The sequence below is a fragment of the Mandrillus leucophaeus genome, unplaced genomic scaffold (genome assembly GCF_000951045.1).
Source record: "Mandrillus leucophaeus isolate KB7577 unplaced genomic scaffold, Mleu.le_1.0 Scaffold740, whole genome shotgun sequence".
In the NCBI taxonomy this organism is placed as follows: domain Eukaryota; kingdom Metazoa; phylum Chordata; class Mammalia; order Primates; family Cercopithecidae; genus Mandrillus; species Mandrillus leucophaeus.
In genome coordinates, this window is record NW_012108031.1 from 860,709 (window position 1) to 879,564 (window position 18,856).

The 18,856-nt window shown below is 41.9% G+C and overlaps 1 protein-coding gene across 1 annotated transcript in view; it reads right to left on the reverse strand.

Moving 5' to 3' along the window:
• The window catches only part of MCC (mutated in colorectal cancers), a 495,753-nt gene that overhangs the window by 315,187 nt on the left and 161,710 nt on the right, over positions 1–18,856 (reverse strand). The window contains exon 3 of the mRNA XM_011966089.1: positions 12,991–13,202. Within this exon, the coding sequence (XP_011821479.1) occupies positions 12,991–13,202 (212 nt within the window). The remainder of the gene's footprint in view (positions 1–12,990; positions 13,203–18,856) is intronic.

An 18,856-nucleotide genomic window follows, 5' to 3' on the forward strand; every position in this document is an offset into this window, starting at 1 on the left:
TCGTGCTACTGCACTCCAGACTAGTGACAGAGTGAGACTCAGTCTCCAAAAAAAAAATATATATATATATATTTATATATATATATGTATCATCCTCTATGTACTCATTCCTTACTAAGATATTGCCCACGAATTCTTTTGCAATCATAGATTCATCACTAAGTTCCAAGTCTGGGTTGCAATGAGGAGAAAACAGAGCTGAAATGAACAGAAACAAAACCTGAAGGACAAAGAGTAGCTGACATTTGGGTTTTTGAAATAATAATTATTAGGTTGGTACAAAGTAATCGCAGTTTTTGCCATTAAAAGTAATGGCAAAAAGCACAATTACTTTTGCACCAACCTAATATTATTACACCTCAGTATGAAAAATATTAGGAATATTTAGGAAAAACATTAGGAATACCTAATAGTATTATTCCTCAGTATGAAAAATAAACCTGACATATATAAACATGGAATAAGATCTAACAACTAACAAACGATTATTCTTCTCAATACAAGTATAATTGACACCATAATTCATAGATCTGCTAATCCTTTTCCCTTCGTACCTGGCAACATTCACTTCTTGAGCTAATGTAAATGCCAGTCTTATAAATACGACTTACCTCTCCCCTAAGAGAAACAAATGGCACAATAAGTGTTAGATTAGGAAGGAAGCGGTGGAGAGGGTTAGGTTTGAAGAGGGACTGGCCATCTGAGAATTAAATGAGATGATGCCGGCAAAGCGCTTCTACCAATATCCTACATGTACTAAACACTTAGCAAATGTGACCAGTTATTCGTAGGAATAATGATAGGAACACATTAATTCCTTCTGCCTGCTTCTGTCTCTAGGGAAAGGTTTTGCCCTGATCCATAGCAGGGACGATTACCTAAAAGATACAAGGAGGACAGGGCTAGGGAAGAGATCCCTCTGCCTCAGAAGAATATACTGAGAAGTTAATGTGGGCTCCACCTCTCTCACTACTAAAGGTTTTTCTCTTCACTTTTAAGTCTAGCTGAAAACAGCCTCCAGCATTCTCAGCAATTAGAATGAGGCCTCTGGGTTCCAAATGCATCTTTGATAGATGCCTCTAACTGCATCAACGTGGCAGATGCATTTCTCTCAGCATTTAATGCTAATCCTCCCTGTTGTCTAAGGATAAATAACTGCACAATCATGTCAGGAGGCCCCAGCATAAATTCACCAGGGGTTTTAATTACTCTCCAGTAACAATGTCTCATACAAAATCAGAGAAATGAAAATCCAGTCAGTGTGTGTGCATGTGTGTTTATGTCCCAGGCTATCCCCAAAACAGTCAGGGCATCATTTCTATTCAATAGAGGAATAAGATCGGGACCCTACGTCCAGTTCAGATGCGTGAGACAGCGCTGCACCCCATAGAATGGGTAGGAAGAACAAATGATTTCCCAATGACACTGCCTGCAGCATCCCTCCTTCCCTTGGGGCACATAAATGAGTAGCTACACACTCAAGCTGTGGAGTCAAACAAACCTGGGTTCACATCTCAGCCTGCTACATGTTCACTGTTTCATCCCAGGCAACCTCTGTAATCCTCAAATTTCTCACGGGTAAATGGGGGATCATACCTATATCTATATATACAGCATAAAGTTGTGAGGATTAAGCAAGATAATCTACGCAAAGCAAGTGCCACAATATGCCGTGTATGGTAAATCCCCAATGAATATTAGCAACACCAAGAGAAATGCAGAAGGAGTCCCTGTCCCTTTGTTGCAGAGGACATGTTGCTATGAGGGTCCAGGTGTTCTTCCTCCCACCCAGGCCTCTAGTTGGGTGAATTGGAAGAAGACCATCTTATCTCCCACCTGGGCCTAAGAGTAAACATGGTGACTAAACTACACACACACACATACACACACACACACACACACACAGAGAAACATATATGCACACATACATATACACACATACATATATACATATATGTATACACACATGCATATATACGTATACACACACATATATAAACACAACTGCTATAGATCTCACAAATGAAAATGCCAGTGTCTGCAAGTTCATTCTACATATAACTTTTATAAATCCAGGAACCCATACAAACTAGTTTCAGAGGATTATCTCTTTCAAAGAAACAGTCCAACAACCAAAAGCAATTAATAATAGATACAATTCTTTATTTAAGGTATCATATTTCATCAAAGGCACACTCATCAATAATCTATTGACATATTTTTTAACGTCCCTTTGCTTTCTCCTCTTGAAATCCATTATACTATCCAACTGCAATGGAACTTCTTTCCTCCCTACCCCATCCACTCACCTCCAGTCCATCCCTTTAGTGTATACAGATCAGCTTAGTCTCCCCTCCAGAAAGCAGGGCTCCCTTCTACTTAGGAGAGGGGCAGGAGAGGGAAAACTGAGGGAGCTAAAACATGATTGTCCTTGGTGATCATGAAGAAGGGGGCAGCAGTGCAGAGTCATCTAAGTGACCTTTGCCTCTGTCAAACTAAATTTGGCCTGAATTACATAAGGACAGTTGAGTCCTCATATAATTAATTGCAGTCTAACTTAGTACATAAACTAACTGAAAGCCTAACTTAGGAGCATAGTTTTGTAACAAATAGCTGAGTCTCAGTCAATCACAGGCAGCCAACTGATCAGACCATATTCAAATAAGGCAAATGCTAAGCTGTAATCGGTCAAGTTTCTGTACCTGACTTTTGTCCTCTGTCCATAAATGCTGCCTGCCCATGTAGTGGAGCAGAGCTCTCTGAACCGCTTCTGGTTCTGAGAGCTGAGTGATTCCTGAATCATTCTTTGCTCAGTTAAACCCTGTGAAATTTAATTTGTCTAAACTTTTTCTTTTAACACCTCTGCACACACAAAATACAAGAATACATTCCCGTACCTTTGTTCTTCCTCATTCTTAATTCATGATTTTATTTTCAAATACAAAGATGCAAAGATAGAAAACCTTACCACCCCAAAGTAGGAATGTACGTTCCCTATCCCTCCTTTGCCTTTTCTTCAAAAAAGCAAAAAGTCATTAAGATGTTAATGCTGAGATAAGTCATTGGAGAAGGATGGAAAAGAAACTACAAGAAATGATAGACAGGGTGCTGCCAAGCAGCTACTCTGTTTTTATAAAATACCTCAGACATAAATGGTAATTTGTATTATGTGACAAAAACTCCTCTTCCCCTCCCCTACACAAAAGGAAAGGCAAAGAAATGCAAAGGAAGTGGTAATTGCCAGGTGTCTAGATACGGGACCACTGCCCTCTAGTGTACTTACAATTTTTCTAAATCCCTTTATCAGGGCTCTTTACCTGAAAGATAGTAGGAAACAGAATAAAAATGAACCTCTGTTGAACTATCCAATAGAACCATTTTTAAAAATACTGTCAATTATTAAGAGAGTGATATGACGGCTTCCTACCACCTCACTATCTGTTGGTGCCAACACTTTCTTCAGGTCCTACACATGGATTCCTTGTTTCAGTCCAACAGATTGCCAAAGGGCAGAAGAAATATTAAAGGTATTTCACAACTAGTTTGGCATAGGCACTAGCCAACCAGAACAGATGCCCGGATGATGCCAGCTGGCAGGAATTCTGCCTCTTCCCTTTGCAGGGCCAGCATTAACCCCTTAGATGCCGAACTGTGGAGAGGTTCTGGGTTCCTGGTAGAAGGACTGGTTAGCCAAGAGAGTAGGGGACCTGGGACAAAAGCATGTCAATATTTCAACCATCTGTACTGTGGTGTTCTGGCTGAATATTCGCTCTTTGGATTAGAAGACATCAGAAAAATAACCCAGTACCACTGAACAGAGCAGAGGAGTGACTCAGAGTCCACTAGCAAAGATCTGAAGTAGCTCTTTCTCTCAGCAGCTTTCCTTCTCTTGCCAATAACCAGGGACATCTTCTAGATCAGGACAGGGGTGTAGTAGTGTTAGTAGTGAGTGTCAGGAAATCTACCCTACAGTCTTGGTTCTACAACTTTTGTGTGTCCTTAGGTGGATATTTTGATCTGCGCCTCCATGTCCCTGTTTTTAAAATAAAAAGGTTAGACTGAAGTTTTTTGAGGACCCTTCTCTCTGTAGGTAGAAATTATTACTTTTTCGTGATCTGTTTTTTTTGTTCTTGTTTTTGTTTTGGGTTTTTGTTGTTTTGTTTTGTTTTGCTTTTTTGAGACAGAGCTTCGCTCTGTTGCCTAGGCTGGATTACAGTGGTGCCATCTTGGTTCACTGCAACCTCTGCCTCCTGGGTTGAAGTGATTCTCTTGCCTCAGCTTCCCGAGTAGCTTGGCGTATAGGCACCTGCCACCACACCCGACTAATTTTTGTATTATTAGTAGAGATGGGGTTTCACCATGTTGACCAGGCTGGTCTTGAACTCCTGACCTCAGGTGATCTGCCCACCTCAGCCTCCATCACAAGTGTGAGCCGCTGCCTCTGGCTATGATCTGGTATTTCTAAGTGAATTCTACATACAAGATTATTCAGCATAATTTTTAATGACAATACCACCTTGAGAACTCCTGACGACAACATCATCATCTTGAGACAGCTCTTAGACTATAAAAAAGTGATCAGTAAATACCTGGAAATCTCCTTGAAAGATCTCATTTCTTTAGAATTTTTTTAGTTTCTATTTCCAAACACTACCCTAAATGTAGCCACTTGTAAGTAACTTTCTTTTTTGATGTTTTCTTTATTTTTTGAGACAATGGCTTGCTATGTTGCCCAGGCTAGGGTGCAGGCATGATCATAGCACACTGCAACCTCGAACTTCTGGCCTCAAGCAATCCTCCCACCTCAGCTGCCCAAGTAGTTGGAACTAGAGGTATGTGCCACCATCCCTGGCTATAAATAAGTATTTTCCTAAGATTTACTTAATTCCTTGAGGAAACTGGCAGGATAATAAAGCTGATTCAAAGAAGGATAGAAGAGGCCAGGCACAGTGACTTACGCCTATAATCCCAGCACTTTGGGACTCTGAGGTGGGAAGACTGCTTGAGCCCAAGAGGTCAAGACTGCAGTAAGCTAGTGCATTCCAGCCTGGGTGACAGAATGAGCACCTGTCTCAAAAAAAAAAAGAAAGAATAGAAGAAACTGGTAAATATAAATTCAGCAGAAAAAAATAATGCTGGCATAGGACTGCAAAGCTAGTAACAAAATGGTTGCCATTTTACTAGGGCAAATAAAATATAACATTTGAGGTTACCTTCCCTGCTGGGCAAAAGTAGTTTGTATCTCTACCAGACAAAAGTTATCAGTAACTTACCAATCTTCTACAAATTAACATCCAAATTCTACAGATTCTAGACTTCAATTAATAGCAAATAGCCAAAGAAAGCTACATCTCCTGAAGTATCAGCTGATTCTTAGAGGATCTGATAGGAGTTTGAAAGAGCACCCAGTAATCTTTTTGCTTTATTTCAAAATTTCTGAAAATTCTTCTTAAGAATTTTCAAATCCCTTGACCCTAAAACATCAAGGTAGCAGATCTAATAAGAGGGAGAATAATAAGGACTGTGGGAACTGAAAAGTGTAAAAACAAACAGAAAAACTCCTCGGTACTTTAGGTTGAAATGAAGAAAGGGGGAAACAAACCAAAAACTAACGTGAAACACAAGACGTTGATCAAGTGGTTAAACCAAAAAGAAGACCTCTGTCTCTCTCACTACAACTACAACAACTCTTATTCCCACACCTTTTAAAGATGTTTCTGTATTGGCTGAAACATGTGGATATGCAGTATTCTCCAAAGTAACCAATAGTGTTGTATCAAGGTTCAGTTAATAATGACTGTATTAATAATTCTGATCATATAGCAAATGAGCATGATAATACACAGTTTTAATTCGATTTCCAATTCACAGATGTTAAACCAGCCTAAAGTAAAAAGGCTGCTTGGAGTTTTTGACTGTTGGATACACAGAGGAGCAAAACTTGCTATGTCAGTTTTTTAATTTGCATGATTTTATTTTCAAAACTCATGACTTTTTTTCTCCTTTAAAAATGTAAATTACTTTTGCAAAAAAGCATTAAACACAAAATTAAATCTTAAAACGGGCAAAGTTGAAGCCAAGTCATCCAAAGGAAAAGAAGACAGCCTTGAGCAGCAGGGTGCAGAATACAGACATTACCATCTTCATCTGCATAGAAATGAGTCTGACTGTGTTTACAACTTCATCATTTCAAATGTTACAGAAAAACTCATGAAACAGTGCACTTCCCCACAGACAGCTGGTATGTTAAATAACTAATAGCACAAAACCAAAATGTCTTTGCTTCATATATATTTATATATGTATTTATATATGTATATGTATATATACATACATCTATGTATACATGTATTCATATATACATGTATTTATATATTTATATAAATATATTATAAATTTATATATCTATAAATGAGGGAAGACAGGGAGACAAATGATTACTTTTACTTTTCATCAACTTTCTGTTATGCACATGACTTCTTTTATAGTATAATTTATTTTAGTGTACATCAATTAATACTTTTATTAATAAAAATAAAGCTAATACTTTAAAAACCAAGTAGTATAGCTGACAGAATCTATCTAGACATTGTTATTTCATTCAGAAATTTATCTCTGCTGTATCTAGAAAGTGAAACTTCTGTTATGTTTTATGTTTTAGAATATTTGCACATATTAAATATGTATTATATACACTTTTTTTTTAGATAGGGTCTAGTTCTGTTGCCCAGGCTGGAGTGCAGTGGCGTGATCTTGGTTCACTGTAACTTTCACCTCCTGAGCTCAAGCGATCCTCCCACTTCAGCCTCCCAAGTAGCGGGGACACAGGTATGTGCAACCACACCCAGCTAATATTTGTGTTGTAGAGACATGGTTTCACCATGTTGCCCAGGCTGGTCAGACTCCTGGGTTCAAGTGATTTGCCCACCTTGGCCTCCCAAAGTGTTGGGATTACAGGCGTGAGCCATCATGCCCAACTGTATTACATATATATTTACAATACATATTTTTAAAAAATCAGTCTCAATCACTTGCAAGTAACAATTCAAGGTTCTGATTTCCGATTTTTTTTTTTTTAAGATGGAGTCTCGCTCTGTCACCCAGGCTGGAGTGCAGTGGCGTGATCTCAGCTCACTGCAACCTCCACCTCCCGCGTTCAAGCAATTCTCTGGTCTCATCCTCCTAAGTAGCTGGGATTACAGGCACGTGCCACCATGCCCAGCTAATTTTCGTATTTTTAGTAGAGATGTGGTTTCACCATGTTGGCCAGGCTGGTCTTGAACTCCTGACCTTAAGTGATCCGCCTGCCTCAGCCTCCCAAAGTGCTAGCATTACAGGTGTGAGCCACCGTGCCCAGCCAACGTTCTGAATTTTTAAAAAATCAACCCTATACTCTAGGCCATTCCTTAGCCCTTTTCTCAAAATTCCAATATTTTATTTGTCCTATCTTAATTCCCCGAAAATCTAAAGGGTGACAAGCATGCCCTATGCTGAAGAATTTTTTGTTCTTTGACTCTGAACAGTGCCCAGAAGAGGGTGCTCATAGAACAATCAGCCTTGCTTTAACCATGAAGCTAGGACACATCCTCTAGATCAAAGTTTGGTATCCCCAAATTTGGTAAGTACTATAATGATTGTAGTGTGTTAAGATTGCAGAAGGAGAAATGAAAAGTTCCCTATATTAAAAGCAATTCAAGAATACATTTTAAAAAGTTAGTAAAGACCTTTTAAATGAGGGAAGACAGAGACAAATGATTACTTCTACTTTTCATCAACTTTCTATTGTCCATATGGCTTCTTTTCTAGTATAATTTTAATGTACATCAATTAATACTTTTATTAATGAAAAATAAAGCCTATAATTAATACTTTAAAAACCAAGTAGTATAGCTGACAGAATTTATCTAGACATTGCTATTTCATTCAGGAATTTAATCCTGCTGTATCTAGAAAATGAAACTTCTGTTATGTTTTATGTTTTAGAATGCTTACATATGTTACTACTCAGAATCCATAACATTATAATTTATACTAGCATTCTTTCCTGGTAATACAAATCTTGGTAGAAAAATATCTATCAGGAGACAGGCAATATATCTTTCCCACTGCATCCCTTCTTTACCAAACTCTTAAAATATCTCATATTGCTTTACCCATAGTTTTATGGGCTTACATTACACTGAGTTTTGCTGCTGCTTTGTGGTGACTTGGTACTAAATTCAGCTAAGCTGGAACCATATTCCCCAGAGTTCTCTTTCCTGTATGGTTCTGTATGGCCATGAGAGACATTCTGTGTGAAATCCAGAAGGAAGATGTAAAGAAGTCATACTTTTTATGCTCTGAAACTTGGTGCAGGGTACTGTCTTAGTCTGTTTTGTGCTGCTATCACAGAATATCTGAAACCAGGTAATTTATAATGAATAGAAATTTATTGGCTTATAGTTCTGGAGGCTGGGAAGCCCAATATCAAGGCGCTGGCATCTGTCAGGTGACTTCTTATTGTGTTATCACATGGTGAAAGAGTGCAAGGGCAAGAAGAAGGTGAGAGAAAAAGAGACAGAGAGAGACGTAGTGGGAAACAGAGAGAGAGAGAGAGAGAATGGAACTGGTCCTTTTAAAATGGCACTAACCCCACCCATGGGGGTGGAGCCATCATGGCCTAATCACCTCTTAATTGTCCCATCTCTTAATACTGTTATAACGGCAACTAAATTCCCACATGAATTTTGGAGGGGAAAACAAACCATAGCAGGCACTATGCACCTTGTCCACTTGCACACATTATTGCTAATCTGCTGCTTAACTACTTGGTGTACCAGGCTTGCAGTAATTTTAATTCACTAAATCTCTTCCTTCAGCTTCTCTGAGTCCTGGGCCAAGTGTGTGTGCAGGAGACACACTGCAGGAGACAGAGTGCCAGTTTCTGCTGCAGGTCCCCCACAGCATCAAGGTTGGACATAGTAAGACACAGAAGAGGTTTCCAGTTTGTCCTCAATGGTCCCATTGGTCTTCATGAGTTCTGGTTTGTCCCTACTCCCCTATACATCCAGCTTTCCCTCTTAACAGCTGATCTGATAAACCTATAGTAACTTCAAGCTCAACACTAGATACAGAACCAATAGTCTTCATAGATTGTATCACCAGCTCTCACATTTGAGTAAGGTCTAGCCCTTACGATAATAAATCTCTTATTCTGTATAATGTGTGGCCATTTTGCTTCTTCGATAAAACCATGGCTGCTGTAAGTATCTGTGTACAACACTGTCTTGTTGCCTTTGCATTGTGAACAGTATGTTAAGCCTCATGGTATCCACTGTCTTAGGTAGAATGGTGATTGGTGGTACAAGAAAAGGAAGAGATGCTTAGAAAGGTAAAAAGCTTATGTAGGAATCTCCCAGGAAATCCTCAATGCTAAAAATGTCTTTGCCTAGTTATCATTTGTTGCTTCTCATCTCCAAATCCAGCTTTCTTTGTCCTGTTTTGTGGTCTTGGAGCTGGACCACGTAAACATTTCTCCTTTGTCAATAGAGGGTGCTGGAGAGACACTGGAGGACACTCAGCTTGACTCCTGTGGCTTGAATCTGCTGTGCTCTTTGCTAGCTCTTGTGGTGGGTAGGGGCCCGCAGCATAGGACATCTAGTGACTCACCCTATTAAGTTTTAGTGGCACTATTTGGGGGACTTTTCAGTGGGTTTGACACCACTCCAGCAGGCAGCTTCCCAGTGAATCCCTCTGGCATCTCAGTGGACAACTCAGTGATACCTGATGAGTCTTGCAGATGCCCCAGGAGGCTGGACCAAAGGTTCAGAAGTTTGGTTTCCTGCTTGCCAGCCCTGGCCTGCAACATCTCAGGGAAATTCTCTGCAAGTCAGTGGGCTGCAGACTTCCTTTCAAAGGGGTCAGAATCAGCCCTGGGTGAGGGGAGGGCCCTCTTCCAAATTTGTTCCTTCTTTGACATTCCTTCCTTGGCAACAGCCTTAGGGGTAGTGGCTATTCTTTGTATATACTATTCCTGTGTTCATTATGGTTTTCTTTACCCTTAGTAGGTAATCCTCTGCTACTAGTTAATAATCATTTATATTCAACTTTCCCTGTGTGAATTACTGTGTGCTTTCTGTCTCCTAACTAGACACCGATAAAATGCCTTTTGCTCTTAGTAGCTATTTAAAAGAAAAAAAAATAAAACTTAATTTTATTAGTTCAAGATTTTTCCTTAGAAGGGACATAAATTACTTTTAATGTGATTATATAAATAAAGGGATTGCCCAAATATGCAGTTTAGAGAGACTATTTGCTTTCTTTGTCCACCTGGGAAGGGTATTTCTCAAATCAGGCTCTACAGACCCACCTGAGAAGACCCTGAGTCACTATGGCTATGAAACAAACCACCGCAAATGCAATGGTTAAAACAACCATCATATTTCACTCTCACATGTCTGATAGAAGGACTCTAGGGTTGCATGATAAATGGTGAAGACACAGGAGAGGATGAAGAACTGAGGCCCAAAATGTACTCTACCACAGTGTCCAAGGGCATTAATAATGGGTCTATAAATTCAAATGGTATTTTTAAAGTTTTACTTTTCCATTTGGTAAGGAAATAAATAGTGTAATCACAGTCATAGGACTTCAGTGCCTGTATTTGCATTTATGGTTCAGTTCTTGCCAAGGGATTGCCTTAAGTGAGTATGCAGAGGAAATGTTAGGCAGTGTTTCCTCATTTCTAAAGCTTAACCAGTAAAGTAAGAAGAGGGTATGTATATGACTGTTGGATATGTGAGAGTTCTCTGTGCCTTGACTCCCCTGAAGAGCCAACTCAGAGAACCTGGCTATGGGAACCCCAAAGACTGAGCTGGCCTCCAATTAGGAGAGACAGAACTTAGAAATCAGTCCAGGAGGTTACTGGAGAAGCTGGGAACCACAGAGTTACACAGAGACAGGAAACAGCCAACTCCCACAGTTTTCAATAGTAGGTTTGCTGCAGCAAACTGGTGGGCCATGAACCTGGAACCCTCCAGAGAAGGTACCATCAAATTTTGATCTCTGTGTAACACTGATTTCTGCTATAACCATCCTGTCATGGCAATGTCTGTCTTGAGAAAAGGCTGAGCTGATGTAGTACAGAGGAGGGTTCAACTTGCTGCAAATTATTTGAAGCAGGCACAGCCTAAGTCCAGGCCTATGCCAGAGAAAGATGACATATTCACTGATAATTGCCTAATCTCCTGAGCACATAGGAGGGCAAGATTAGGATAGTTAGAGTTCTACTCAAACTGTGCAAGAATGTCCTTGAAGTGTGGCCAAGTAACAAGCAGTGCAATAACTATGAATGTTTTTACAGATTTTTATGAGACATTATCATACCCTAGCAGTGATTGTGCATGTTTATATGTTTTTAATATATTTTTTATTTTATAATAGTTTTAGGCTAAGGCGGGTGGATCACTTGAGGTCAGGAGTTCGAGACCAGCCTGGCCAATATGGTGAAACCCTGTCACTACTAAAAAAAAGTAAATAAATACAAAAATTAGCCAGGCATGGTGGCGGGTATCTGTAATCCCAACTGCTTGGGAGGCTGAGACAGGAGAATTGCTTGAACCCTGGAGACAGAGGTTGCAGTGAGCCAAGATCGCGCCATTGCACTCCAGCCCGGGCAACAAGAGCAAAACTCCGTCTCGAAAAAAAAAAAAAAAGTTTTAGACAAAATTTGCAAAGATAGGAGAGAGAGTAATTATATACCCCACAAATAATTTTTCCTACTTATTAACATCTTACATTATTATGGTATATTAGTCTATTAGTCACAATTAATGAATGGATGTTGATACACTATTATCAACTAAGGTCCATACTTTAGGCTTCGCGTGTGTGTGTGTGTGTGTGTGTGTGTGTGTGTGTGTGTGTGTGTGTTTGCATATGTGTTTTACTCTAATGTCCTTTTTTTCTGGTCCAGGATCCCATTGAGGGTATGCATTACATTTTAGTTGTCATATTTTCTTAGGCTTCTCTTAGCTGGACAGTTTCTCTTTCTCAGATTTTCCTTGTTTTTGATAACCTTGACACTTTTGAGGAGTTTTGGTTACGTATTTTGTAGAATGTCATTTAACTGGGATTTTTCTGATGATTGTATTTTAATTATTGTTGTCATATTTACAATTGCTAGTTCCTTCAAACATCCCACCAAAAGTGTAAGAATTAGAAAGTGTGCCTCAAACACAAAGAGTCTGAAAACCACTGGTCTACATCAAAGCAGACTGTAAATATGCATAAGTCAAAGTTATTGAGATGCTTAGTCTACCATTCGAACTTCAGTTTCAAAAAGCCAGGTAGGCTTTTAGAGCTTTCCCACAGTGACTGGATAGCAATCTCTATTTGTACTGTCTGCATGTCACCCAAAATGGCCAGGCCATCAGCCACCCGACTCGTTTGGCAGCCCTGACTTACAAAAGAAGACAATAGCTCTTTGCCCAAAGGTCGCTTTGTAGTGACTCACCTTGAAGGAAAAAGGAAGGTAAATTACACACAATGACATTATAAGTTGTCCCACAGTTTTCAACAGAAAATACTCTTAAAGTATAACCAGAAACAAGAAACCTTCAATGCAACATTTTCCTTTTTGTTTTTGAAATGAATAAAGTCCAAATTAGGGAACAGAAGCAAGTATGTACTATTAATTTGTAATGTCTAGAACCATAGAAGTAGTCTACTTATGGAAGAGCTGTGTGCATCTTCTAGTAATTAAACTTGTGCAAGTTATAGCCTTAATTAAAACACCTTTTAGGAGTCTACTCTGGTCTCAACGGAAGTAAAGTCCCTAAGTGCTGGCAACTTTGGAATACTAAACATTACTGGCAATGCTGAAAATGGTACAATATTTACCGCAATAAAGAAGACAATACCCGATATGTCCCCTGGAGCACAAAATTAAAATATTTGTATTGGAATACAGACAGGCCGAAATACGTGTTCCATGAACCAAAAAGTACTCACCGTGTTGGCCAGCTCGAGATAGCTTCCTCCTACAGAGTTGCCAACGTGCGGGGACTGCGTGAGCAGTTTGTGGAGAGCAGTCTGCTGATGCAAAGAGCTTCCGCCATACTCGAGCAGCTTCTGGAGGGCTGACTGGCTCTGCACATCCGGGCTCTGGAGGTCCCTGGCACCAGAGTCGTATTCCCAGCTCTCCCTGGCTGCTGATAAGGCACCTAAGCCCGAGAGAAGCAGAGAAAATGAAAAGACATTTCCTTCATTAGCCTGTGGGTGGCCAATAGGCAATGATTTGGAACCTCCTAAGCCTTCCATGTGCCAGCATCTCGGAACACATGTGGTGCCCAGGCTGCATGCTAAGCGTGTTCCCTTTCAAACTGACACATGGGGAGTCTGGAGATAAAAGCAATTTCAGGCAAAGCATTCAAAAATAACTATCCCGTGAATATGTGCCCCCTAAACAGAAATGCTTAGCAAAAAAAAAAAAGCACTGGAGAGCCAAGTAAAGGGAATCCAGATCAGAGTCACATCTGTGATTTGCACAGGGCTATTATATTAGCCTTAGCACTGGTCATTCTTTCTCCAAACTGAGGAAGAAGGAAGCAAGAAAAATGACAGAAAGTTAAGATATGGCACTTTATCATGACTGTCTTTTTCTTCTCTTTTCTTTCCTTCCTCCCTCCCTCCCTCTCTCTCTCTTTTCTTTCTTTTCTTTCTTTCTCTCTCTCTTTCTTTCTTCCTTTCCTTCTCTTTTTCTTTCTTTCTCCCCCTCCCCTCCCCTCCCCTCCCCTCTCCTTCCCTCCCCTTCCCTTCCCGAGGCAGGGTCTTGTTCTGCCACCCAGGTGGGAGTGCAGTGTCATGATCACAGCTCATTGTAGCCTCAACCACCTGGGCTCCAGTGATCCTCCTGCCTCATTAAAAAAAAATTTTTTTTGTAGACCTCATTTCTACACTACGTTGCCTAGGCTGATCTCGAACTCCTGGGTTCAAGCAATCCTCCTGCTTTGGTCTCCCAAAATGCTGGGATTACAGGCGCGAGCCACTGCGACTGACAGTATCATGACTTTCTACTGTTGATGTACTCTTTTTTTTTTTGTAACAGGCTTCATTCACTTTATTTTTCTTGTATAAAAACCCTATGTTGTAGCCACAGCTGGAGCCTGGGTCCACTGCACAGAGACTGGTGTGGGTCTTGACAAGGTGGTCAGTGAATTCCTGATAGGGAGACTTGGTAAACACAGTCTCCTTCCAGAGGTCAGGGGTCAGGTAGCTGTAGGTCTTAGAGATGGCATCAAAGGTGGCCTTGGCGAAGTTGCCCAGGGTGGCAGTGCAGCCCCGGGCTGAGGTGTAGCAGTCATCAATACCAACCATCATGAGCAGCTTCTTGGGCACAGGTGCTGAGACGATGCCAGTGCCCCTGGGTGCAGGGATGAGGCGCACCAGCACAGAGCCGCAGCGGCCTGTCACCTTGCAAGGGACGGCGTGGGGCTTGCCGATCTTGTTCCCCCAGTAGCCTCTGCGCACCGGGACAATGGAGAGTTTGGCCAGGATGATGGCCCCACGGATGGCGGTGGCCACCTCCTTGGAGCACTTAACACCCAGGCCAACGTGGCCATTGTAGTCCCCGATAGCAACAAACGCCTTGAACCTGGTGCGCTGGCCAGCACGGGTCTGCTTCTGCACCGGCATAATCTTCAAAACCTCGTCTTTGAGAGAGGCCCCCGAGAAAAAGTCAATGATCTCAGATTCCTTAATGGGCAGAGAGAACAGGTAGATCTCCTCCAGGGACTTGATCTTCATGTCCTTGACCAAGCTGCCCAGCTCGGTGACGGGCATCCACTCCTTATCCTCGGCCTTGCCTCCTCGAGCTCCGCGGCCTCGGCCGGGCCCCGTTCACAGCCGCGACCCCGGCCCCGGATGCCTCTGCTGAAACCTCTGCGGAAGCCACCGCGGTTCCCCATCCCAGGGCCACCAGGGCCTCCGGGACCTCTCCCCCTCCCCGCCCCCCCGCTGCACCGGCGTCATCCGCCACTTCGTGTTTTCTCGGAGAAGAGGAGGATGTACTCTTACCTAAAGGAAGCTAGGGGGTATTTTCCAGTTAGGGATAGCAATGAAGTTGAGTTCTAGGCAATAAAATATGAACAGAAATGATAAGTATCACTGCTGGGCCTTGCTTATAAAGCCCCGCAGTGTGTGATTCTCCATGCCCTTTGCCTTCTGGCCTGGTTCAGGTGGGAATGGTACCCTTGGAAGCCATGTGGTACAGATAGATGGTGGAGCCACAAGGTAGATGCAAGATGCCTGGATTCCAGAACCATCACTTGTAGAAGAGCTGTCTGCTCATGCTAAGTACCCTATTTTGACCTAGTGTGATTAGAAAAGAAACTTTTTTTTTTGTACATGTTTTTTATTTCATAGATTCTGGGGGAAGAGGTGGTGTCTGGTTACATGAACAAGTTACTTAGCGGTGATTTCTAAGATTTTGGTGCACCCATCACCCGAGCAGTGTACGCTGTGCCCAATGTGTAGTCTTTTATCCCTCACCCCCCACCCACACTTTCCCCCAAGTCCCCAGAGTCCACTGTGTCACTCTTATGCCTTTGTGTCCTCATAGCTTAGCTCCCACTTATGAGTGAGAACATATGATGTTTGGTTTTCCATTCCTGAGTTACTTCACTTAGAATAATGGTCTCCAATTCCATCCAGGTTGCTGTGAATGCCATTATTTTGTTCCTTTTTATGGCTGAGTAGTATTCCATGATGTATATATATATACCACATTTTCTTTATCCAGTCATTGATGGGCATTTGGGCTGGTTCCATGTTTTTGCAGTTGCAAATTATGCTGGTATAAACATGTGTGTGCAAGTATCTTTTTCATATAATGACACCTCCCTCTGGGTAGATACCCAGGAGTGGGATTGCTGGATCAAATGGTAGATCTACTTTTAGTTCTTTAAGGAACTTCTATTGTGTTTGATTCACCACATATTTTCGGTTTGTTGATTAGAGCAGCTAGTATTGCCTTAACTATTACAGATGATTAGAAGGTAATAAAATATGCTAATAGTTATAATACAAATGGGAAAGTGCAATGAAAAAGTAGAACTAAAGGATATCTAACCCAGTCCATCTGGAGATGACTGGGGAATGTTCAGGGACAGCTTCCTGGAGGAGAAAGCCTGATGCTTCAGTTGTCACTCTTTCCAGAAAAAAATAGATTTCGGGTAAAGCCTGCTTCCTTGTGTTGTTCACTTCTGAATGAAGTGTCTTGTGGGTGCATCTGGTTGGTGAAGCCTAGGCTGCATGCTTTTAGCCGCAAGGAAAGCTGGGTAAATGTGTTTTCTGGTTTTACTTTAGAGAGGTAGTATTGATAAGGTGAGACATTTCCTAAACAGAGAAGGGTGCTCAAAAGGCCTAGGCAGCCAGAACACAAACAATGGTCTATGCACAGGACGTGTACTAGGTCCTGGGGATATAGCAGTAAGCATGATAAATTATAGTCCCTGCCTGCAAAGATCTCATCCTGGTGGATCTTTAATACATGGCTTTTAATGACAAAAAAGGGACACAAAACGATCCAGTTTGTACTGTGAAATGAGAACATATACAGATTACTCTATGATTTACTTGAGAATAATTACATATGGAAAACCATTTGTAATTATTTTTGTGTACAGTGAGTTCTGATATGAATGTCCAGTCTTCTCTTATCAGGTATTGATGAATTTAATCAACGTGAATAGGAAAACTGTCTTCAGATGGTTTCCCCCTACTGTTCTGGCTCTGCTGATCCTCTCCAGTTGGTCTAACCCAACATTCTCTTTATACAGTGCCTTTATAGCTGGGACGCATCAACTGCTTTGTATCAAAGCAGGCAATTCTGTCACTATGTTTGCAATTGCTCCAAGTTTATTTTAATGTTAAAGTCTATTGATTGTATTGCAAGGGAGGTTTTGCTTTCCTTAACATAGACTGCCAAATGCCTGCTCTCCCTCCCCGTTTCTCTGAACACTGTCTGTTATCTGCCTAAATGCCTCAGGGCCTCTGTTCTGGTTCCAGCAACATGTGGCAAGACTAACGGAGGTCAGAGTTGAAAAGTGGAGCCACCACATTGGACTGAGTCACAGACGGACTTACATCTCATACGTGAGACAGACAGAGGGCTGGGCCTTGACTTGTATGTTCACCACAGTACTCTCAGCACTGTGCACATGGCCTGTGACATATCTAGCATTTAATAAACATTTAGTAAACATGGACTGCTGAATTATCCATGGTTGTAGTACCCTACAGTTTCACTTTTTAACCTGGAAATACAACATGGAAATTACTTTAAGTAAAAATTATACACTTAAATTTTTTCTTTATGCAAACATGAAGCCTCATTCTCAAATAGGAAAATATAACAGTTCTGAGGTGGAGCAAGATGGCTGAATAGAAGCCTCCACCGATTATCCCCCTGTGCAGGTACACCAAATTTTAACAACTACCTACACATAAAAAAGCACCATCATAAGAACTAACAATCAGGTAAGCAATCACAGTACCTGGTTTTAACTTCCTCTCACTGAAAGAGGCACTCAAGAGGATAGGAAAGACAGTCTTGAATCACCAACACCACTCCTCCCCTACTCTCCAGCAGTGGTTATGTACCACAGAGAATCTGTGCTCATGGGAGAGGGAAAGCACAGCAAGTGGGGGACTTGGCATTGAATTCAGTGCAACCCCATCACAGCAGGGAGCCAACCTGTGCTGGGCTCAGCCATTGTCCACCCAGGAAGGGAACATTTGGATCAGTCCTAGCCAGAAAGGAATTGCCCATTCCAGCAGTCTGAACTTGAGTTTCTCAGCAAGCCTTGCCACCGTGGGCTAACATGCTCTGGGGTTCTAGGTAAACTTGAAAGGCAGTCTAGGACACAAAGACTGCAATTCTTCCTAAGCAGATCCTAGTGCTTGGCTAGGCTTAGAGCCAGTGGACTAGGGCAGCACATGACCTAGTGAGACATCACCCAGGGTGGCTAAGAGAGGGCTTGTGTTACCCCACCTCAATAACCCCAGGCATCACAGCTTGCAGCAAAGCAAGTGACTTGTTCCTTCTGCTTGAGGAGAGAGAAGGGTAAAGAGGATTTGGTCTTGCATCTTGGAAACCAGCTCAGCCATAACAGGACAGGGCACCAGGCAGAGTCATGAGGCCCCCATTCTAAGCTCTAGCTTCCAGACTTTTCTAGACATACCCTGGACAAGAAAGGAACCTTCTGCCTTGAAGGAAAAGACCCATTTCTGGCAGGATTCATCACCTTCTGACTGAAGAGTCATTGGGCCCCGAATAATCAGCAGTAGTAGCCAGGCTGTACTTGCTGTGGGCCTTAGGTGAGACTCAGAGCTATGCCGGTTTCAGGTGAGACCTAGCACATTCCTACCTGTGGTGTCTACAGTGAAAGACTCCTTATATTTGAGAAAAGCAGAGGGGAAAGTAAAGAGGACTCTGTCTTGCACCTTAGGTACCAGGTCAGTCACAGTGGGGCAGAGCAACAAGCAGGCTCTGGGACAGCATTTCTGGACCTGCCCTGGGCCAGAGGGGAGCGTACTGCCCTGAAAGTGAGTCCCAGGCCTCACAGCATTCACCAAAAGTTGACTGAAGAGCCTTTGCGCTTTAAGGGAACATTGACGGTGGCCTGGAAGAACTCACCATGGGTCAGTGGTGGTGGCCACTGAGAGAGGCTCCTCTGCCTGTGGAAAGGGGAAGAAAAAGCAGGAAGAACTTTGTCTTGTGGTTTGAGGGTCAGCACAGCCATAGTAGAGTAGAGCACCAGGTAGATTTTAAGGTTTTTTTACTCTAATCCCTGGCACCCAGACAGCATTTCTGACC